This window comes from Dunckerocampus dactyliophorus, chromosome 14, assembly GCF_027744805.1.
Source record: "Dunckerocampus dactyliophorus isolate RoL2022-P2 chromosome 14, RoL_Ddac_1.1, whole genome shotgun sequence".
NCBI classification, from domain to species: Eukaryota; Metazoa; Chordata; class Actinopteri; order Syngnathiformes; family Syngnathidae; genus Dunckerocampus; species Dunckerocampus dactyliophorus.
The window spans coordinates 22,378,543-22,400,206 of record NC_072832.1 but is presented as its reverse complement, the minus strand read 5'-3'; the positions used below and the strand labels follow the sequence as shown (position 1 = coordinate 22,400,206).

The window sequence follows — 21,664 nt, the reverse complement described above, 5'->3', positions numbered from 1 at the left end:
ACCGTCAGGCAGACGCTACAGGAGTTTGAAGTCCAGGACCACAAGACTGGCGAACAGCTTTTACCCACAGGCCATCAGGCTTCTCAACAAAGAACTCACACACGCCGCACGCAACACACGCACACACTAATAGCACTTTATTTCTTTTTTTTTTTTTTATTTGTATTAATGTCTCTTCTGTTGTTGTTGCTTAATTTATTGGTATTTATGTTTCTGATGTTCTTATTCATTTTCTTGTGTTTTTCTTTCTTTTTTTGGGGAAAATGAACAGAACAAGAATTTCATTGCATAGCAGAACTACCTGTTTTACTGTGCATATGACAATAAAACTCTTGAATCTTGAATCTAAAGACTGAATCTTAAAGTGGAAGCGCAACCACAGAAGATGCATCACTTAAATACAGTATGTCACATTTTAAACCTATGTATGCCATAATGGGTAATCAAAATATGGCTTCTGGTAACAAGTAGTTGATGCGCTTATTTGTACAACATTTAGCTTTACAACGTTACATCGCCAACTACTGGTCTGGCATGCACATTACGTTGTTTTCAGGTTTTAATTCAATTCTTTTGAATATACAACTATTCAAAATCAGTGGGAAAAATTTAGTTTACTCAATTTTTAGGTGGTTTTCAAAGTGGGAGGTGGTCCTCCCCTGGGAATTTAAGCAACTTGAGAAAAATGAAGAAAAACATAATTTTCAAGCTTGCTAAACTAACTTCAGTTATGTTGAAAGTCAAAATGAATTGATTTTTAGTTCCTATGGTGAGAGAGTCAACACATAAGTAAATTAATAAATATGAATTAAAAAGGTGGATGAATAAATGTGTAAATACTGGAGTAAAACTGACAGAAACATGCAACTTACAAATAAATGCTGAATGTAAATAAAGCAATCACCTATTAATGATCACTTAATGACTTATTGTTCAATATTGTTGAACTTGTAAAATGTATTTTACTTGATCATGTACATTATTTTAGATTTTGTGCCCTGCAGTCACATACAGAAATATCAAATGTTTGTTGAGATGACATGACATATGAGATGTGGTAAGTTCTATTTCTTTGACAGTAAAAGTGGAGTTTGGAGTCTGTCCTCGGGTGTCGCTCCTCTCCTCCGTCCTGTCCAGCCTCATGCTATTTTTTCCCACCCCAGCCCAAAGAGGGAAGATTGAGGAGGCCGGCTTCCAGTCTCCAACTCCAACAGGACCGGCCCCGAGTGGCAGAAACAAACGGACATGAGCACGTCGTCGACGTCTTAGCGGGTGTTGGAGGGACAATGTGAAGATTTGTACTTTTGAACCGGCACTGTTGTTGGAGAGCTCACCACAAACACAAGCGGGGAAAGATGGCGAGGAGGCGCATCGACATGCTCCTCGTTTTGGCTCTGCTGGGAGTTTTCTTCCTCCATGTGTCCGTGCAACAACAACAGGAGGAGGTGGAGGAGGAGGAGAGGTCCTGTCAGGGCGCCTTCGACCTCTATTTTGTCCTGGACAAGTGAGTGTCTCTTATTATTTATGGCTTTGTTACTTTCTCATGACTGCGCTTTGCCATGCAACCCACACGCTAGGCTTGGAAACGTGGAGCGAACAAGACCGGTTGTGTTCCGTATCTTGTGGCGTCATCTTGGGAAAAATATGAACCAGAATCCGCATAAGCCGGAATGGAAATCCCCTTGGTTGTTCTTAAACGATAACAATCCCAAACAATGACACATAAATCATTTCAACTGGTAATTGAAGTCAATTTGCACTGTCAATGTGTCCGTTTGTGCAGAGATTTTTACGGTTTTTGAGGTCAGGGAGGAATGGGGTCGGGCTTTTTTTCATTTTGGTCCGGTTCGTAGCAGCGAGGCGAACAGAGCAGCAACGGGATGTGGGTTGGGCCAGGCGGGATAGAGTTTCAGGCTGATGACGCCTGCCTGCCTGCAGCTGCAGCCGAGCCACAGGTTCTACTGTGTGGGCTTCAATAGTCCATCCACAACTGCTTCCTCATCACCCTCTTGTTCTATTGTTTGAATATGGCAAATGAGAATGCATTATATGAGCTTTAAATGGCGGTTCTATGGAGAAATGCACTGCATCTGGCCACAATATTAGGGACAGCTGCCCATAATGAGATCCAAGACAAACAAAGAGTGGTGTCAAAAATTTCTACTTCTACCGACATAATTGTAATCATTTTGCATCATTGCACGTTGCATAAAAAAAACAGAAATGGCTAACAGAAGTTTTGGTTGAAAATTGATCAACAATCTGATCTTTGACATTTGCTAACCTGGGACAAGGGATTGAGGCTGAATCCCAATTCTACTACTTCCCCTTCCCCTTCGCCTTACCCCTTCTTCCTACCCATTAAAGCCGAGGGCCAAGGGGAAGAAGCCACAAAGAAATGGGACACCACTTGATTGTCATTACGTCATCACCCTTCACGGCTTTCTGGCTGTGACAAAGGCAGATGAGATTAAATTAGATCAAATTTAATTGTTCATAATAAATGTTTCCTACCATAAAGTTTGGTGCATACAATGTTATACAGCCTACCTCAGAATAATAGTAACAGTAGTATAGTAATAGTGTGCTGAAAACAAATATAGAATAATGGTAAAAACAAAAAAATGGATGGAAGCGGGGAGGTTAGATTCCAAAAGTTGAATAAACTTCGATCGGTGTGCTGTACTTTGGTGTACAGTCCACAAATGGCTAGGTTGTATACATCTTTTATTTAGCTCACTTCCTCACCATCCATACAAACCAAAACCAAAACCAAATCCATACTGTGCACTACATTACCCAGAAGGCTCAGCACTCGAGGGGAAACCGGACATATACCAGCTGTTGAAGCTACAAGCGAGTAATGGTGATGTGCTAATAAAGCAATAAAGAGTTCATAGCTATTACTGTACACCACTGATCCTGATTTGTTAAACAAGCAACATACATAACATTAATTAACTATTTGGATTTTAATTTTGATGGTTTCAGGGGAGCAGTGAGTGTGTATTTGTGCACTACTTAGGCACAAAGTATTGCAGATCGCCTCTGCAATAATTTTCCATACTTTCCATCTTTGTTTTATGACAGTGGGGGTGTTGCCTTTCTTGTTTATTTGCTCTTTTACTTTCCTGTAAGCCTCCAAGAGGATTTTTGTTTCCATCGGGGGAAAGTACGCCACTTTCGTTGCTATGGTGAATCGTGAATGTGATTGACAGCGGGGTCTATTTAAGAAAGCGGCATACAAACACTGATTTGGGATTGGTTTCATCTAACTTGATTAATTTGTATCTGGGCATCCTGGCTTGGGCTTTCTGTGACCATTTAGGCCTAGACAATCTTGTTTTGGATTGTTGGAACTCAGCTTAGTCATTTATTCTGGATGTCAATCCTACTTTCGTGCAAAAGGCCCCTGGATGTTGAAGACATTACTTTTACTGCTTTGATACAGCTGGCTTCATATGTGGTTACAATACACCATTCAACATAGTTTTATTGCATTACCAACGCAAATTGATTATTACTTGAATGTGTCTGCATTAAGTCATGCATTAAATTGTCACATTACCATTACCTCATGGTTTGGGTCCTGGATCAAGAGTAAACTCCACACATTTCAGTAACGCTTTTTACTACAGTATGTCTTTTCCAGGTACAATACTATAGAAATTAAACTTGGATGTACAGATTTTACTATCCACTGAAAATGCCTCAACAGTCATTATTGTCTTTAGACAATGTCCATGTCCACATGAATAAAGATATTTTTTAAATGCATATTTTTCTATTAATTTAGTCTCTCGTCTACACACAAACATTGGCCTTAAAAAACGTGTGGAGCTTCAGAGTGTGTGTGTGAATGGGTAAAAGAGAGCTTTTTGGTTTGTGCTATAAGAAATGTGCGGCAGCACATCGTGTTTTTAAGCCTCATTTATAGATTAAAATGTGACAAGACTTTTTGTGAAAAAAAAAAAAAAAACTTGTCTCATAGGCACTCGGCCTGGGACGATAATAGATAAATAAATAAATCACACAGTAAATGAAAATGAACTTGCTTATTTTGCTGCCTCAGTACAGTACATTGCCATGTGCATGCATGTCTATTTTCCTCGTCTCCTGCTTCCAAACAGGCAGGAAGAGGGATCACCTTGTGCATTGGTTTCAGCACCATGGCATATTTGTTCAATAGAACAACAGCATGAACGGAGTGAGCCCTTTTGTGATTCATACAGTCATACAGTCATACAGTATGCCAACAGCATACACACAGAGTGCACGTAACGTAACGAGTGTAACGTAAATTAGTAGATTGCAATATATTGTCATATTTTTAAAATATTTTTTCATTGTACCTTTCTTAAAAGTAATGTTAAAATGTCATCTCGTCTCATTCTCGTAGACACAATCTCATGTCTCGCCTCGTGTAGTGACTCGTGACACCTCATTAAACAACAGAACATGAAGTTACTGACTTATGGGTTTTGGTTTCATTTCATGCAGTGGTCGACGCCTATGCATCCACCATACAATACGCACAGGCGATAAAAACAAGTGAGCGCTGATTTTAAAGATAATATAAAAGTCATTGTACATCTATATATTGTGATTGATGAACAGGTGCATGAGAATGCACGACCAAATCAGCTGTGGTAGACTTTTCAGACTTATGATTGGCCAAAATGCGCATGAAAGCCATTGAAGAAGACGTAAAACTATAACAAATGCTATGTTCTAGTGAAGTTATTAAGCATGATACCAGAAGAACATTAGGTTAAATGGTGAGTGAGGATGTTTTTGACAGTTATCTGCACGCAACTAGTCATTTGTCACTACTGTGAATCTAACGGTGTGGACATCGGTAGCGGCTCAGACATGATAACAGACATTTTTCTCATATCTCTCTCCAGCTGCAAGGTGATGTAAACGGATGTAGAACAATTAGACAAGTCCAAACGTGCTTTAAGCAGAGAGGAGTGCAATAAATGCTGAGGAGAGCGATGGTTAAATGTTATGCCCTCATTTGTCAGGCGTAATCATAGGTTATGAATGAATGATGTTTTTAAAGCGACATACTGCATTTAGTGATGTGTGCTTGTTGTCGCATGCCCTCGTTTGCCCTTGAACTCACCGACCGAGCTGTGAGGTCAACACTGTGAATGACATTTCACTCTTTGGAGGTGTCTGCGGCAACATCTGTCAGCTGCTCTTCACTCTTTACCCTTTGCTTCCAAAAGTTTAAGAGGAGCCCGAGGAGTGCGCGTCACGCATGGCCAGCTCTCCCGGTGCTTGGACCTCTGCATGTCTCTACAGGCCTCCAGGAAGCCGCTGCTCTTTTTTCCTCAACCGACTCATTGGCCTTATTCCATCTTAAATGCCACACGGCGACCCGTCCAGCAGCATCTCAGTGGGAGAGGACTTTTACAACCAGCATGTTGACAGAATGAGTGGATGTAGACTGAATGAACAGAAAAAAGAACCATCAGCTTGCATACATTCCAGCACTCAATGTCTGACCAAATACCAGGCTATTTCCTCTGTCTGCTAAGCCACAAATAGAGTAATAGTGCTAAATAGCAGTGCTCCATGGCCTCCAAGTAAAAGCATGTGAAGACGGGTAAAAGAAGGGAGGATTAGCATCTGAAATGATGGAAATCTGATGGAAATTATGTGGAACTGGAGCCTTCCACAGAAATTAGAGCATGTCAAGAGAATGTTGGATTAGTGCCACAAAGACATTACAGTTGAATGTTTAAGGTCAAACAACATCCAGGACGGTCCGGAATTTGGTCAGAATTCAAAACAGTTTTTTCTCACAGGAAATAATAGAAACAGAAATAATCCAACCCAGTGTCAAACACCATAAAACATTTATTAAACGCAAAGGCAATTTTTTGCATTCTTAATTATCATGCAAGTGTAAAAAGAAGTTAACCAATCTGAAAAAAACTAAAACACTGAAAAGTTGAATCGCTTTGCAAATGTGCCTGATGTGTTTCATTTTAAACATTCTTACTTGTTATTTCAGTGTAAAAATAAGCGAACAACTGTAAAGAAAAAAACCCAAGTCATAATGCGCATTGTAACACTGGGCAAAAGTATTGGTACATCTGTCCACTTACTTCATGTAACCTGCAGTGCATATTCTTGTTTGTGTTGCAAAAAGACTTCAAAAAGCCAAAGAAAAAGCAAAACACACATCCAGAATTCATCCTTTGATGCTCTTTGGACTGAGGTCCTGTGAGGAATGCTGAGGTAGCTCATGCAGTACGGGCCATTAAAGAAAAATAAGTGTTGCAACCCCCCCGAGTTAATCCTTATTGCATTGCCTCTCAAATTGTCCCTCTTTTATGATGGTTTATTGCTTCCAGACTCGACGGTGATGAGTGAATTTCCGCAAAGTGGGATTCTTTCTCTTTCGTGTCAGAATTTAACAGTGTCATAAGTCCTTCGTCACACATGCCGTCTGTCTCTCACGGTTTTGACTGGCTGTCAGATGTGAAGGGAATTTGGGGGTGTCAAAGTAGCTCAGAGGAAGAAAAGCAGTCGGTGTTGATCGAGTACTCTTGCTAGTACCGGATCTTGCTAGTATTGAAGATAAACATACATAAATGTTCGTTTAAATTAATGTAAACTTACCCAGTATGTTTACTCTGGTGCCAACAAGTTCCCATGCTGCTGCTCTTTTCTTTAAATCTCTATATTCTTTTTTTTAGAAATGACAAATAGCTCTGGGAAAATTATCTGTTTCATGTTTCTTTTAGTTGTGGATCATTACAAATATGCTTTAGTGAGTAAAAAGAAACTATATATAGAAAAAATGATGCTTGAAAAAATTGACAGCCTCTTGATCACAAAAAACGATGCATCGGGATGCATCGATAATCGTTTTATCATCGCATCGCAGGCCCTGAATTGTAATCGCATCGAATCGTAAGGTGGCCAGAGATTCTAACACCTAGTAAACACAAGCAATAATAAGGCATAATAACTCACCATTAGCATTGGGAAAGTTCCTTCTTGTAGTATCTCAAGCGTTAAATTAATCTCCACTTTAGAGACGCTTTAAAAAGTAATGTTTGGAATTTGCTTTATCATCAAAAACATGTTTTCTACCAGTCGAGAGGTATGTCGTAGAACTGTAGAAGTCTGTGTTCTCTTTACTTGATTTGCTGTTATTATTTGAGCTAATTCTGAATACTAAGAACGGAAAAGTTTTTAGGTCAAAACCGAAAAGTACTTGTTTTTTTTAAAACAGCTTCCAGAGTGGGAAAATCTGAAAAGGCCTGCTTGTCGTTTTCGTGTAGACAACCAACCCACTTCTTTTTGAAAACAATGATGTTGCCATCACGTGACCAGAAGTGAGCTTTGCCAACACGCCACATTAACATCTGAATATTTTGACAAGCATAAGTCACCCCAGTCGACATCCTTGTGATATTTTGTTGCCTTATACTCGATAATGACTCTCAGAAGCAATTCCACTTCTTGTAAGACTATGATGAGCACTGGAATGCGCAAGACGCTGGACTTATGCGCATGCGTTCTTTCTTTTTCTATGGTTTGGTGCGTCATGTGGTGCCGTCTGCGTGTCTGTTCACATCGCCACATGTAGTTTTCATGTCCTTTTCACTCAGTGATCTGTTCCCATCTGGATGCAACTATTTACTAATGCTATTAACTATTTACGGCACAGTGTGAACTTGAACCCGCCCAAAAAAAAAATCTCAGGAGAGTTCCCGTGTGGACAGGGCCTAAAACTAAGGACTTAAAACATCCTTATATGGTATTGTCTGCTGGGATCCCCAGCAGACCCCTCCTGGACCCATTATCATGTCCTCCCTTCTTGAGATAGGATAAGTGGGTCAGGAAGTGCCTGGTTAACAGGGTGGTACAAAAGAGGCATCATGAATCCAAACATCTCTGACTTTCCCCTGACTTTTATGACCCTCATCAGAACGCCACCCTCTTTTTAGGTCTGCTGTTTGATGTCATTGCCACCCCCGCTGAGTGCTACTTGTCCAACCCTCTGTTGGTCACCTCCCTGCCTTCTCACTCCTTCAACCTGTTGTTAGCCTGCCTGTGCTCATCACCATCTGTTCCCCCTCACATACACACACACACACAAACAACAAAAACATACACACATTCACAAGGAAGCACACAGGCCAGCTGCCTGCTACACGCTCACTGCTAGAGGCTGCTGCATCTGTCCCTGTCTAACCTCCACCCTCTGGCCCAACAGCAATTAGCCCCCATTAGCAGCCCCCTGGGACTGGGCTTCATTAAGGAGACTGTCATGTAAACAGAAGCACCAGTAGCATGTAGCAGGATAAGCAGCAAGGCTAACAGGTTACATTGCAACATAATGGAATGTGACCAGAGACGTGTCTTCACATATGTATGGCTCAATTACTGTACATTTAATAGCACTCATGCATTATCCCAAACAGAAACATGCTAACACTAACAAGAGTTCATAAATTTGCTTTGGAAGTAAATATTGCTGGTTGAGGTTTAATTACTGTGTTGCTTGTTGTTGTTTTTCCACACTACCAGAAAACAAACTAAATTTCCTCCTGAAAGTACTAATTCCTTTGTTGTTTTTTCTAGATCTGGAAGTGTGAAGCATCACTGGATCGAGATTTACTCCTTTGTGGAGCAGCTGGCAGAGAAATTTATCAGGTATTGTTATTTAAAAAGCACTGTCACTGTTTCCCATACATTCATTTATTTGTGGCAGCCCGCCACAAATATTTTTGGCGCTATCTGTTCGCCCTCGCTCATAAACACGTTATAACGCACTTGGTCTGTCAGAGAAAAAGGAGACTGTGCAGGAAGGATCTGTGTTGCCAGCTTAGCGACTTTGTCACAATATTTAGCCAGTCATCACATAGCTACTTGTTTTCAAAAAAGCGACTGGCGACACATCTATTGAAGAGTTTTTGTAGACTCAGATGCGTCTTGTTTGTGACATTAAAATAATGACAAAAAGAAGCGACAGAAGAAAGTTAATTTCTATTTCTAACATATTTGTTTTGCTTTTCTTTTTTTTTACTGACTTTATGCAAATTTGACAATCCTACGTCATTACGTCATCTCCGGCACACACCACTGCCATAAATACATTGCAGTCCTGGTTCCAAAACAGTTTCCAATAATAAGATGAGCTCAAATTAAGCTAAGTGCAGTTTCAATTGCCTTTAAAAAATGTGTAATAAATTTAAATTTGAAGAAAGCGATGTAATGCACTGTTACAAACACAAAATATAAAAGTGACTGAAAAAGTTTAAAAGTGACCCTAAGGAACCCTAAACCTAACCGACCTGTGACACACCTGTCACCGACTGGTGACACACTCTAACACTAAGGAAACTCAATGGAACTATGCGGAAAGTTCAATTTTCAAACTTTTTGTTTGAGTGCATGAAGACTTGACTGGTTATTTTATCCTGTTTCTAGGAAATCTAAGTTTATGATGTCTGAGCAGATAAGCAGTTACAGAAATGGAATATGTTGATAGATTAAATCATGAGGGGATTAGTCTCAAAAATGTTCTTTGCATCCAACAGAAGACTCTAGTCAAGCTCTTGGAGGAGTCAGGGTTGGTTAATAGAATCTATTTTTTTTGTATATATGGGTATAATTATATAATGTATACGTAAATTAGGAAATCTGGTTCATAGTCCAATCTAGTAGGTGGCGAGAATGCACCTTTTACGATGAGTGCCATACGCCACAAAACAAAAAGAAGAACACTTGCCAAAGTGTCTGAATAAATAAACAGCAAACTCGTTAAAACTAATGGAAATGTACGGCCACATTTACTTATAATTACACCATTATAGTATGAATGTATTTAGAGACATATTTTAGCATTAATTTGTTAAATATTCTATTTATTTGGTGACTGGATGGTAGAAATCATGCCTCATATTCAGGTGTCCATTTTGCACACCCACCTAAGCAAACAAAATATGGTTTGTTCGCTTGTTCCAAAAGAAAAAAGAAAAATGTCTACTATACAGAATATTTGTCATTATTTTGTGGAAAGTGGTGATTTAATCTTACTAAATGTCAAACAACTATGTGTCCACAGCCCCATGCTGAGGATGTCCTTCATCGTCTTCTCCACACGTGGAAACATCATTATGAGTTTAACTGAGAACAGGTAAACATGCACACCTGGATTGTTTGCTTGCTCTTCTGTTTTTGATGGCATTTGCTTATCACATGTTTATGTAAAAAGAAAAAAAAACACTGAGGAAAACCTGGAAGTAACATCATCCAGAAAGAATCCATTATGTTTGGGGCATATCCAAATTACAGGCCTGTTTTTTTCATTTTCTTCAACCCGATGAAACTTTCAAAGCTTGGAGAGTGCAACATCCCCTTTCTGTTGAAGTCATTCTCTTGACCGCAACTTTTACGCTTCATCCAAGTTTTCTGTCATAATATAGGCGCGGCTGTCTGATTTTTCATATTATATCTGAAGCAAAAGGTCTCATAGAGGTTGTCCCATGACATTATATTAGCCCTATATTTTCTATTACACTACATACCATATTCATAACCTCGTCTCCTTCAATGCCACAAAACTGCCTGTTTAGACTTTGCCAGGGAGCATCAAACATGGGACATTGAAAGGTGGAAAAAAGATTTATTCTCTATGAGGAAAAAATGTAACCTTGACGGTCCAGATGGCTTCCAACATTACTGGCATGACAAGGAGATCCCATGTGAGATGTTTTCTACCCGGCACAGTGGAGGGGGTCCATCATGTTCTGGGGTGCTTTTTCATTCAGTGGAACACTGGAGCTTCAGGTGGTGCAGGGTCGTCAAACGGCGGCTGCTTACGGGCAGATGTTGCAGCGGGCATCCCTCATGACTGAGGGCCCTCGTCTGTGTGGTAACAGCTGGGTTCTTCAACAGCTGCAGTTCAAAATGCTCGCTTGACTAAGGACTTCTTCAGGGAGAATAACATCACTCTTTTGGACCATCCTGCATGTTCCCCTCCTTTAAATCCCATAGAGAACATTTGGGGATGGATGGCAAGGGAAGTTTATAAAAATGGCCATCAGTTCCTTTTGTGAAGCCATCTTCACCACTTGGAGGAATGTTCCCATTAGCCTCCTGGAAACACTCGCATCAAGCATGCCCAAAGCAATTTTTGAAGTGATTAACAAGAACGGTGGAGCTACTCATTACTGAGTCCTACTGAGAACATTTTTTGTTCTGGTTTGGAGAGATTTTTGTTGTTTTTTTTTTTGATCAGCTGATAAACAACCAATTTCAGTTTAATTGCTGTTTTCAATAAATTACTTTTTCAGTGCTTTTTGTCTCACTCCCCCTTCTTGTTTTTGCATATTGTAGCTCTACATAAAACCTCATTAAGATCCAAATGTGTAAAATGCAATTTCTAGCAATTTTCAATTGGTCTTAAGATTTTGATCAGGAGTGTTAATTTAAATAAAGAATCTTTGTGTGATAACTGAAAAGGCCTATTTTTATTAATATATATTAGTATCGACATTTGAACTTTTTTCAATTTTTGCTGTTTGTTTTCTTGATTAATTGTATTTGTAGAACATGCCACGGGCCAATAAAAAACAGCTGTGGTCCTCAAATGGCCCCGGGCCACACTTTGCGTAGCCCTGCTCTAGGTTAATTTTTCTTCTGTGTTTGTTTTTATCCTTCAGGGAGGCCATCACTGGAGGACTGAGAGCTCTGAAAAGTGTGATTCCTGGAGGCGACACATTCATGAATTTAGGCCTAGAGATGGTAAGTTCAACTCTTTCATCTCAGGGCGGGGGTTACGTTCCGAGCCTACCAGGGGATGCTGAAAATCCGCGAGTAATTGATACGCCCATTAAAATGTCTATTTTTTTCTCCCTCCAAACCCTCCTGCTACATTGACATCCTCCTCTTTTTGCAATAAATATGACATGTTGTGATTATTAGATTAGATTCTGCTGCAGAACCCTCTCTCTCTTCAACTGCATTTGTTCACTAATGACGGAAGCTAACAAGATAAATGCCAAATGCACAATCCCTTAATAAGCCTCATACACTTACTAAATACATTTAAAGTGTAAAATGTATACTCAAGTAGCTCCTCACGATGTGAAGGAGCAGTGGCTCTACTCTGAGTCCCTCCTGGATGACAGAGCTGCTCACCCTCTCTCTCAGGGAGTCCAGCCACTCTATGGCGGAAACTCGTTCTGTTGGTCATAACCCAAAGCTCATGACCATAGGAGAAGGTGGGAACATAGATTGACCGGTAAATAAAGAGCTTTGCCTTCCGGGTCAGCTCTCTCTTCAACCACGACGGTGACCGCATTACTGCAGACGCTGTGCCGATCTACCTGTAGACCTCACACTCCAACCGTCCCTCACTCATGAACAAGACCCCGAGATGCTTTAACTCCTCCACCTGGGGCAAGACCTCATTCCCAGACCAATTCTCAATTTTCATTTACTGTGTGATTAATTCATTTATTATTGTCCCAGGCCTAGTACCCACGAGACAATTTGTTTCTGAACAAGAAACCTTCTGACATTATAATCTTATGAGATCGTTTGATACCCCTACTGGTGGCCAAGGTGGAATACTTAATTCAATATTTGAATGCGTCTTTGTAATGCCTTGTATTTGTATTTTAGTTCATTTGGTGTTTTTTATGCTTGAAAATACTTAATTTAGGCCCAAAAAATCTGTTAATTTGCTTAAATATGGATATTTTGTGACTGATAATGGGCTGTATTCAACCACAAAACAGCATTATTTATTAACTAATATATTTTTGAAAAACCTTGATAGAGTGAAGCTGCAAAATTCAGACCATGTAGCAGCGAGGGAGGACTGTATTATCATTTACAGTAGCGATGACACAGCTCAGTCTGATAGGCTTCAGGCTGCCCTGTACCCAGGAGACAGCTTTTCTCCATCCATTTTCTATGGATTTTCTCATCCTGCAGCTTTTCGCTTAAACAACAAATATTGGTTTTAATATCACAAGATCTTGTGACACCCCTACTAATCACTGCCCATGATGTTGTTGTTGGCCCTCCTTCTCTGCTAACTGGAGTATTGATGCTGTCTTTGTGTTCTGCAGGCTAATGCACAGATATATCAAGAGAGACAAGGTAAAGTACCTCTGCTATGAACACCTCCTAAATTAAACTCCAGTACAAGGCCTTCAAAGCCATGTGTGTGTTTGACAGGGACAGCCAGCGTTATCATCGCACTGACTGATGGCGAGCTGAACGAGTGGCAGTTTGACACAGCTCAAAGAGAGGTAACGTGGGATGAGAAGTCGCCTTTCTGCACAATTCTTTTCTTTTTCACGTGAAGCTTCCAGATTCTGATGACTTTTTCAGGTGGTGCAAAAGTCACCACAAGACCGCTGGAGTCCCTTTTAGCTTCACTGCATTTTTTTGTTTATGTGATCCTTCCTCACAGGCTCAGAGGGCCAGGTCTATGGGAGCCATTGTTTACTGCGTAGGGGTCAAAGAGTTTAACCAGACCCAGGTACAATGCATGGAAGGATATATAAACATGTGACAAAGAAAATACAACATTGTGTGTATGTTTTTTTCTCTTTTTTAGCTTGCAACCATTGCCGACACTATGGAACATGTGTTCCCTGTGTGGGGGGGCTTCCAAGCCCTCAGGGGAATCATTGACTCGGTAAAACACATGCACACAAACACACACACACACACACACACATACACACATAGAGCAACATACTAAATCCTGTTATCTCATCAAACTGTCTTGGGATGCTCTCAGATCATCAAGAAGTCCTGCATCGAGATCCTTGCAGCTGAGCCATCCAGTGTGTGTGCAGGAGGTAAGGGCCGTGCGGTGTGCAAGGTTCCCTCCTTGACTCACCGAAACAGTGTGGGTGGGTGTCATCTGAAGCCTCTGGAGTGGAACATGAAGTTGAGTAATCGCACAGACGCTTATGGCCGTGCGGTGACACACAGCGTATTGTCATTCGTGGCCGGGGGAAATTAGCATAGTCGCTTGGCCTCAGCATGTGGGCCAAAAGGGGAGGGGGCAGGATGGGAGTTGGTCAGAGGAATTAGCCATGAATCTTTAAGCATGGCTTCCTCCCTGGCCTAGTTTGCCACATCGTATATGCTAAATAGCCACTCTGGCTCCTTCAACCTCTACTTAGACCTCTTCTCCCATGTTTGCCTGGCTGGCCTTTGGAAGGCACTGAAAGGAAGTCAAAGAAAGAAAAAAAAAACTAATGAGATGGTGCAGGAGCCTTAATGTGCGTCCAGCGGGATGGATGAGCTTTGACATGACCTTATTAGGACTCACTTAGGAGAGAGTGCATTTGTAGCCATGGTACCAGGATGACCAACTGAGACAAGCATGTATTATGGGAATGGAAGGACTTGCAGCACTATGCGCTGGATTTGTTGTTTAAGCAATGTTGTAATTACCAGTGTTGGGCAAATCACTTGAAAAAGTTAGTGACAGAAAACCAGTCTGTATCTGGTGTGGCCACCGTTTGCCTCAAATACCATTTACACCAATCCAGAGCATCCCAAATATGCTCAACCGGTGACACGCCCAGTGAGTGTGCTGGCCATGTAAGAACTGGGATGTTTTCAGCTGGCAGGAATTGTGTACAGAACCTTGGAACATAAGACTGTGCATTATTATGCTGCAACACGAAGTGTTGGTCGTGGATGAATGGCATAACAATAGGCCTCAGGATCTCATCACAATATTTCTGTACATTCAAAATGGAATCAATAACATGCACCTGTGTTGGTGGTCTATAGCATACGCCTGCCCATACCATAACCCCACCCCCATCATGGTCCTCCATTTTGCTTGATGTAGATTTTAGTTGGTGCTCCAAGTGCTTTGTATCGTTCCCTGCCTCCTCTGCGTTCTTGGCGATGTCAGCATTGCGTTTAGTCAGATGCTCATTCATGTAGGCGTTTGTACTTATCAGCTTCTTTCTCTGTTTCAGCAGTGCGGTTTTGAACTCCCTGTTGATGAACTTAACAATGATGACGGGTGTGGTATTGTTTCTGCCGTATAGTGGGATGCAAATATCGATGGTGTTGATATCTATATCCATCCCCTGATTTTAGGAAGTTGGCAGTCAATTGCTTTGTTGAAGGATCATCCATTCCATCTGGTTCTCCTCTGTTTTGGACTTCCCTATCTTTTGACCTGGGTGTAATTTGGAGCCCTGTGAGGATTACATCGTTCATTCGTGCATTCTGATCCATGTCATCAACTATATTTTTCATTTGTTGGGTGATATTTTCCTTTGCTTCTTTCTATTCCTCGAGAGTGGGGCGCAAGGCAGCATGATCCTCTGATAGTGCCTTCATATCATCCTGTAGAACCTTGATATCGTTGCATACTGCTTTATTTTCTTCCATTGGATTTTTTACCTCCTTGAGAGCAGCGCGTAAGGCAGCATTATCTTCCACTTATGCCTTGATTTTCTTCGGATCACAGAATTTCCAACACTCCTACCCCTCTTTTTACCCCTGCCGTGAAAAACCTTGGTGTGTTTCTTGACAACAGTCTAAAGTTTGATAAGGAAATTTAGTTCTGTGGTCAGAGCAGGTTTTTTCCACTTCAGGCTCCTGGCAGTGGTATAGCCCTCTTTATCAAGAACAGATCTTGAAAAAGCGATTCATGCATTCATCAGCTCGATTACTGTAATGCCCTCTATAGTGGAGTAAATCAGTCCCTCCTCCGCAGGCACCAGTTGGTGCAAAATGCAGCTGCTCGCCTCTTCACTAATGCTCTAAAATATGCCCATATCACTCCAGTTCTCTTTTTTCTCTATTTCTCTAATCAATTTTAAAGTCCTTCTATTTGTGTACTTGGCTGACCTTTTAACTGTCTGTCACCATGTGATTCTGTGCATGTATATTTATTTTGTTTTAGTTGTTCTTATTATATCTTATTCGATCACACCTTGTTGTTATTTGTTGTAACCTGTTTTTATTCTTGTGAAGCATCTTGGGCACCATTGGGATGTTGTAAGGTGCTATACAAATAAACTTTTGATTTGATTGGATTTGAGAAACAACCACCTGACGGTCTTTTCGGAATCACTCACGCAAACTCTGCGTAAAAGCCTGTTTTATGCTTTCCGCATCCGTGAGGTCCGTGCGGCTCCGTGCGAACAAATTACGTCATTTTCGCACCCACACCCCCTCGTGTGGCCCTTTTCATACGAGCAGGAGATCCTCGCCGCACTGAGTATAAAGTCACACACGGTCTCTTGAGCGTATTTCCGAGCGACTCGGAATTTTTAAAGCTTAGTGAGTGGATGTGGCACTACCCGTTCGTTTCACCATAATACGGGTTAGCAAGCAGCATTTAGCTCCCTTAACTCTCCTGCACCAGTAGCTATATGCTAACCTGCAAAACAGAAGCATGTACTTCGTAACGTGCTGTTAATGAATTGATTGGCTGTGTAAGTAAATACGTACTAACAGGATCTCATCATTGGCTGGAAAGTGTTCGTCGTTGTGTTGTTACCGCATGTTGCCGCCTGTCACTTACAGAGTTGTATTGCAAAATGGTACAGAATAAATTGTTGTGTGTTTATTTTTATTTACATTTCAGGTTGGATTTTATTTTGTTGCACTGCAAGGATTTGCTGTGCGCTAATAACACAAAATCACCGTGCGATTGCGCACGCGCGCAGCTTAGCGGGAACCTTGCTGTGAATGCTGAATCATGATGGGATTCACTGGATCATGATAGTACATACAATTATGCCCTAATTGTATGTATTATCATGAACAGTGAGAAGACATACAGTTATGCCCTAATTGTACATATTATCATGAACAGTGGATCATAAACCATAAATAGCTGAACAGAAAACAATGTAAAATTTCAGGAACACACCACTTTATAACCTAAACTCCATGTCATTGCTGGATCCATACCAAAATAACTACTTAGGGTATTAAAACAAGAAAGCTAAAGGTGGCCTAAGACTGTTGGATCGTGCTGCATTTGCTTAAGTGAGGAGGAAAGGAGAGGGTAATTAGAGCATTGAGAAGGACAATAATGAGTGTCCTCATGTGATAATTAATTCCGGTTTGTTGCCAGAGCCTTAATGCATCAGCCGACATATCCCCAAATAATCTCCAACAGCCTCATTTATTATTCGACTGATGAGCAGCCGAATGGTCAGTGAACTAAGAAACCCACTCTAACCAATACTTGACTCTGGCCTAATTAATGAAGGGCAGAGGCTGTAACGTGTGTACGACTATCCAGCCTTTGTTTTCAAATAACGTCTGGTCGAAGCAATCACAGCATGTGTCCTTTATGTGCAGTGGTCAGCTTCTTACAGTTAGCATCTCTGTTTATTGCATTGATACTATTGTCTCCATGTGTGCTAGACAGGCTTGTTAACATGTACCCATGTTCTTTAAGCACACACACATACACACGCACGTACACACTCTCACACTCACAGGCGTCCCTCACACTGATGTGAAGTGACCAGAGCGGGCTGCCTGCAAACAGGCCATCAGACTGGACAGTGAACATTGGGCGGCACTATCAGACATGACAGCACTGATTCCACACACACACACACACACACACACACACACACACACACACACACACACACACACACACACGAGGAGACCCTGAGATCTAACATGACAGCAGAGATTGCTGCTTTCATTAGCATCTGACCCTTTCCTCCCAGTCGTTCCTTCCTCCGTGGCCCCTCCCCTGCCCTTCGCTGTCCCGTCGCACTAACGTGATTGAAGAGCCGCCGTTCGGACAAGCTGTACCCCACTTTTCTTGCAGCATAACAACAAAAAAAGCACACACACGTCTCATTTGGATGGTCTCGCACACAGTCATGCTCGTCAAATATTCAGGTAAAGATGGTGTGGACATGCGGCCGCAGAGGGGGGTAGCAACATATGTGTGGTACGAGTCAGTGGGGTGCCACCAGTCCATGCCCACCATGTTTCTGACAGCTTTAACCTTTTAGCCTCACACTATACGTGTGTGGAAACCAGTAAAATCCCCATGCTTGTTATCTCTCATACAAATGCCTTTCAAATTCCCCCGATCCCAGATGGCAATGAGCGGTTCAACCTTCTCTTGTACGGTCGTGTTATAAATCGTTAGTACAATCCAGCGATCTGGTATAAGTTAGTTCAGTGATGGCTCTGATTGTTGTGGTTATGGTCCAAACATAAAACAGACCTCAGCAGGAGGGCGGGCCAAACAGGAAATGAGTATGTTGTGTTGCGTGCCATGCCAGTGTCTGTGTTTGGGCTTGTGTGTGGTGAATGAGCTGCCTCAGCACTCTGATGTTATCTCAGCTGCAATTAACCAAAGATGCTCTGAGGCTGTTTTATCATCTTGGCATGTTTACATCAAGATGCATTGAGATGCATGAGTGTTGCATTTGATTTTTTTAAAAGGTGTCATGTTGCCTAAGTCTCAGGGGTGGCACAATAGTGTTTTTTCTTTTTTAGGACGCCCTACTGGGATTATGCCGTACTACGTATACGTTTATACATATACAGTGGCATTCATTTTTTCCAAAAGGTCAGGCAAAAAGATATGAAAACCAAAGCAGTTTTTCCCATAGGAAATAATGTAAATCCAGTTCATTTGTTCCAGACACACAAAATATGAACACAAAATACATTTTATTGAGAATAATTATAGCAATAAATGAACATTTAACATCACTTCTACCTATAATGAAGACTCTTGTTGGCGAAGACTGCAAGGAGCGGAGAGGGAGGCGGGTACAACTTCCATCGTTTGTGATCACGGTTTTGTTGACACCTTTCACAATTGGCTTAATTGATTTCTTCTTTCTTTGCCAAGATGGAACTTATTGTTAGGAGTTAGATAATGTCTCAGCATTCCTAACGTTACTGACGCCTAGTGACCAGAAAACTACATATGACTTGTCTTTCAATATTTTTTGACTAATAATAGGCCATATTCAACCAAGAAACAGCGATAATGTATTATGTAATTCATTTTTGAGTGAGGGAGCGATGTTCGAACTGTGATGTCGCGAGGGACGACTGTACTCGTTTTTTGCTGATATCAACCCGATATCAGCATTGGACCGGACACCCATACTAATTGTTTGTGCGGACTTCCCATATGTTGTGCTTTGCCATGAGTTCTTCCTTGAATTCAATAACGTTTCTCACCTTCTTGATCAAATTGCTGGCACTTGCAACTTTTTTTGGCTCCATGGCGGGTTATTTGGCAGTCTGACGAAAAATTGTGAGTCAGCAACGTGCAGGATGCTTTCTTTGGGCACTCAATTTCTCAGAATGATACAATACAGAGTAGACAGAATAGTTTGTTACATGCAATGTACGAAAACTGAGGTAAAATTTTGAGGAACATTTTCATCGAAAACCAAATCATATGAAAACTGGGGCATTATTTTGTGAGTATATTGTGTGACTTGTATTTGTGGTTAATGGTTAATGGTCGTTTTGGTTAGAGTTGGACCTTCTGGTACGAATTAATGATGCTAACTAAAGGTGCGCCATACTTATTGGGCCGATAATTATCGGTCCAATATGAGGGAATTATGATGTCATACCAATAAATTCGATAACATTAAAAACAGCTCAGATTACCGTTAATTAAATAAAAATGCTCCAATGAGGTGAGATTACCCGTACTGTGCAGGTGAGCAAGTCATGCTCTCCTTTTTTCTCCTTCCTGTGACGTTAACGGCCTGTTGTAACTTCCCCTGACCTCACTTGTAAACAATGGTTCACTTTCTATGGAAGATATTTTGTGGTGCTAGTTGTACCAAATGCTCTGCGATGAGGGGGAAAAAAAACATTGAGCGCACAAAAAACCTTATCAGCCACCTGAAACTGCAGCGCCACGGCATTTGAGAAGTGCAAAAGGTTTGCCAGAGACCTCCGTGGCGTCACACCGGCTGCTCGGAGCATGTGCCTGAAGACAGTGCACCTTGCTGGGCCACAGCAGGTGGCTCCCTCCGCTCTGTACTCCAGTTCTCCTGACCTCTGTAGCGACACACCGGCTGCTTGGGAGCATGTGTCCGGATATAGTGCTCTTTGCTGGTAATGTCATGATATTAGGACAAATCAACAAGTACAGTTTGTCAAATCCAAATTTGTTGGAGTTCTTACCTGCAGGTGTGCACAAACTACAGTTAAATCTAAATGTAAAAAAGTAAATATCGGTTATTGGTACCATATCAGTTTTGAGAAGCACAAAGTTATCGGTTTCGGTATTGGTTTACTAATGCTAACCAAGGTTCTACTGTATTTATAATCCAAAGGCCAAACTTAGTAATATTATATAATAATACACACCATGGACATACTGAGCGAGCAAGCGCATGTCATCACTAGTGCGCCTATGTAAGTGGGCAGAAAAATCGATACCAATAGGAACCGATATCTCATTTTTATGCCAGTATCGGCCAATAATATTGGAAATCCCTGAAAAAATACACACAATTAAACAATTAAGGGCAACCCAATGTAAAGTTGCAGAAATCTGCCTATGTAAAATGTAAACAGCATTTGTGCTGTAAAAAGGTTATTTAAATAAGATTTTTGCACAGGAGTGTATAACGGGTGCATTTTTGCATCTGTATAGCATGTGTTGATGTGCAGAATTGCTGTGTGTGTGGCATTGTGTGCAGTGGCTGGTGTGACCTTTTAGGACGTTGTGTCACGTATACACCCACGCACCCTACTGTGTTTTTACGCAGTGATCTTCACGCTGGAGCTTTTAAATGTTAAAGGTGTGACCGATGTTCACTTCTATTAGCCGGGATGATGCTAGAGGTGCACAGACTGTAGATGCTTCAAGATCACTCTAGAAAAGGCAAACAAACAAGTTCTTTCCTCACACAAACACACACACACGCAGACATCATGGCACAATGCCATAGGTAAGGTCAGACCCACTTTGACAGCGCCTTGTCGTTGTCGGCCCCACAGGCATGTTTTTCAACCAAGTGTTTCCTTCCCGCTCGCCAGCATATGCTGAGTAGCTGCCACATAGACACTGCAGCATATGCTGGCAAGGCCCTGTCAGTGCACTTTAACAGCGCCTAAGGGAAAGTAAAGGTCAAAGACGCACATGCACCATGCACACACGCCTCCTGGCTACGGCACACACATATTTTGGAATAGGAGCACTTTTAGCTTTAGTGCCATTGGAGCATATTATAGCCTTTCCACACGTACACGCACAGGCACACACATATAAACAAACTGTAATGAGGCGTGCACAGGCTTGAGCACACTAGAAAAAGGAAATGGCTGCAAGCACTCAGTATAATGGTGATCATTTCCCTCTTTGAACCTAAGTCGCTGAAATGTTGACTTATTTTATAAAGTAAGAAGATTATCTGTCATCATGTGCATCTACTTATTTTTGTCACAGAGAGCTTCCAGGTGGTGGTGAGAGGCAACGGTTTTCTCCATGCCAGAAACATCGACCAGGTTCTCTGCAGCTTCAAACTGAATGACACACACACGGTTGGTGAGTTGGCTCAACACACATCCGTGGTTGCAAAGTCAAGATCACAATTTGACAGAATGAGGTGACAAAGAGGCTTAAACAAACACTGTAGTAACACAGTATATTATACCTAAA

General features: G+C 41.4%; 1 protein-coding gene across 1 annotated transcript in view; it reads left to right on the top strand.

Moving 5' to 3' along the window:
- The first annotated feature begins 1,165 nt into the window (after positions 1-1,165).
- LOC129193683 (anthrax toxin receptor 1-like) overlaps positions 1,166-21,664 on the top strand; it is a 54,496-nt gene continuing 33,997 nt past the window's right edge. Inside the window, exons 1-10 of the mRNA XM_054798144.1 lie at positions 1,166-1,504; positions 8,611-8,682; positions 10,097-10,168; positions 11,697-11,778; positions 13,113-13,143; positions 13,222-13,295; positions 13,460-13,528; positions 13,607-13,687; positions 13,793-13,853; positions 21,452-21,550. Coding sequence (XP_054654119.1) covers positions 1,356-1,504; positions 8,611-8,682; positions 10,097-10,168; positions 11,697-11,778; positions 13,113-13,143; positions 13,222-13,295; positions 13,460-13,528; positions 13,607-13,687; positions 13,793-13,853; positions 21,452-21,550 — 790 coding nt within the window. The 5' untranslated portion in view covers positions 1,166-1,355. The remainder of the gene's footprint in view (positions 1,505-8,610; positions 8,683-10,096; positions 10,169-11,696; positions 11,779-13,112; positions 13,144-13,221; positions 13,296-13,459; positions 13,529-13,606; positions 13,688-13,792; positions 13,854-21,451; positions 21,551-21,664) is intronic.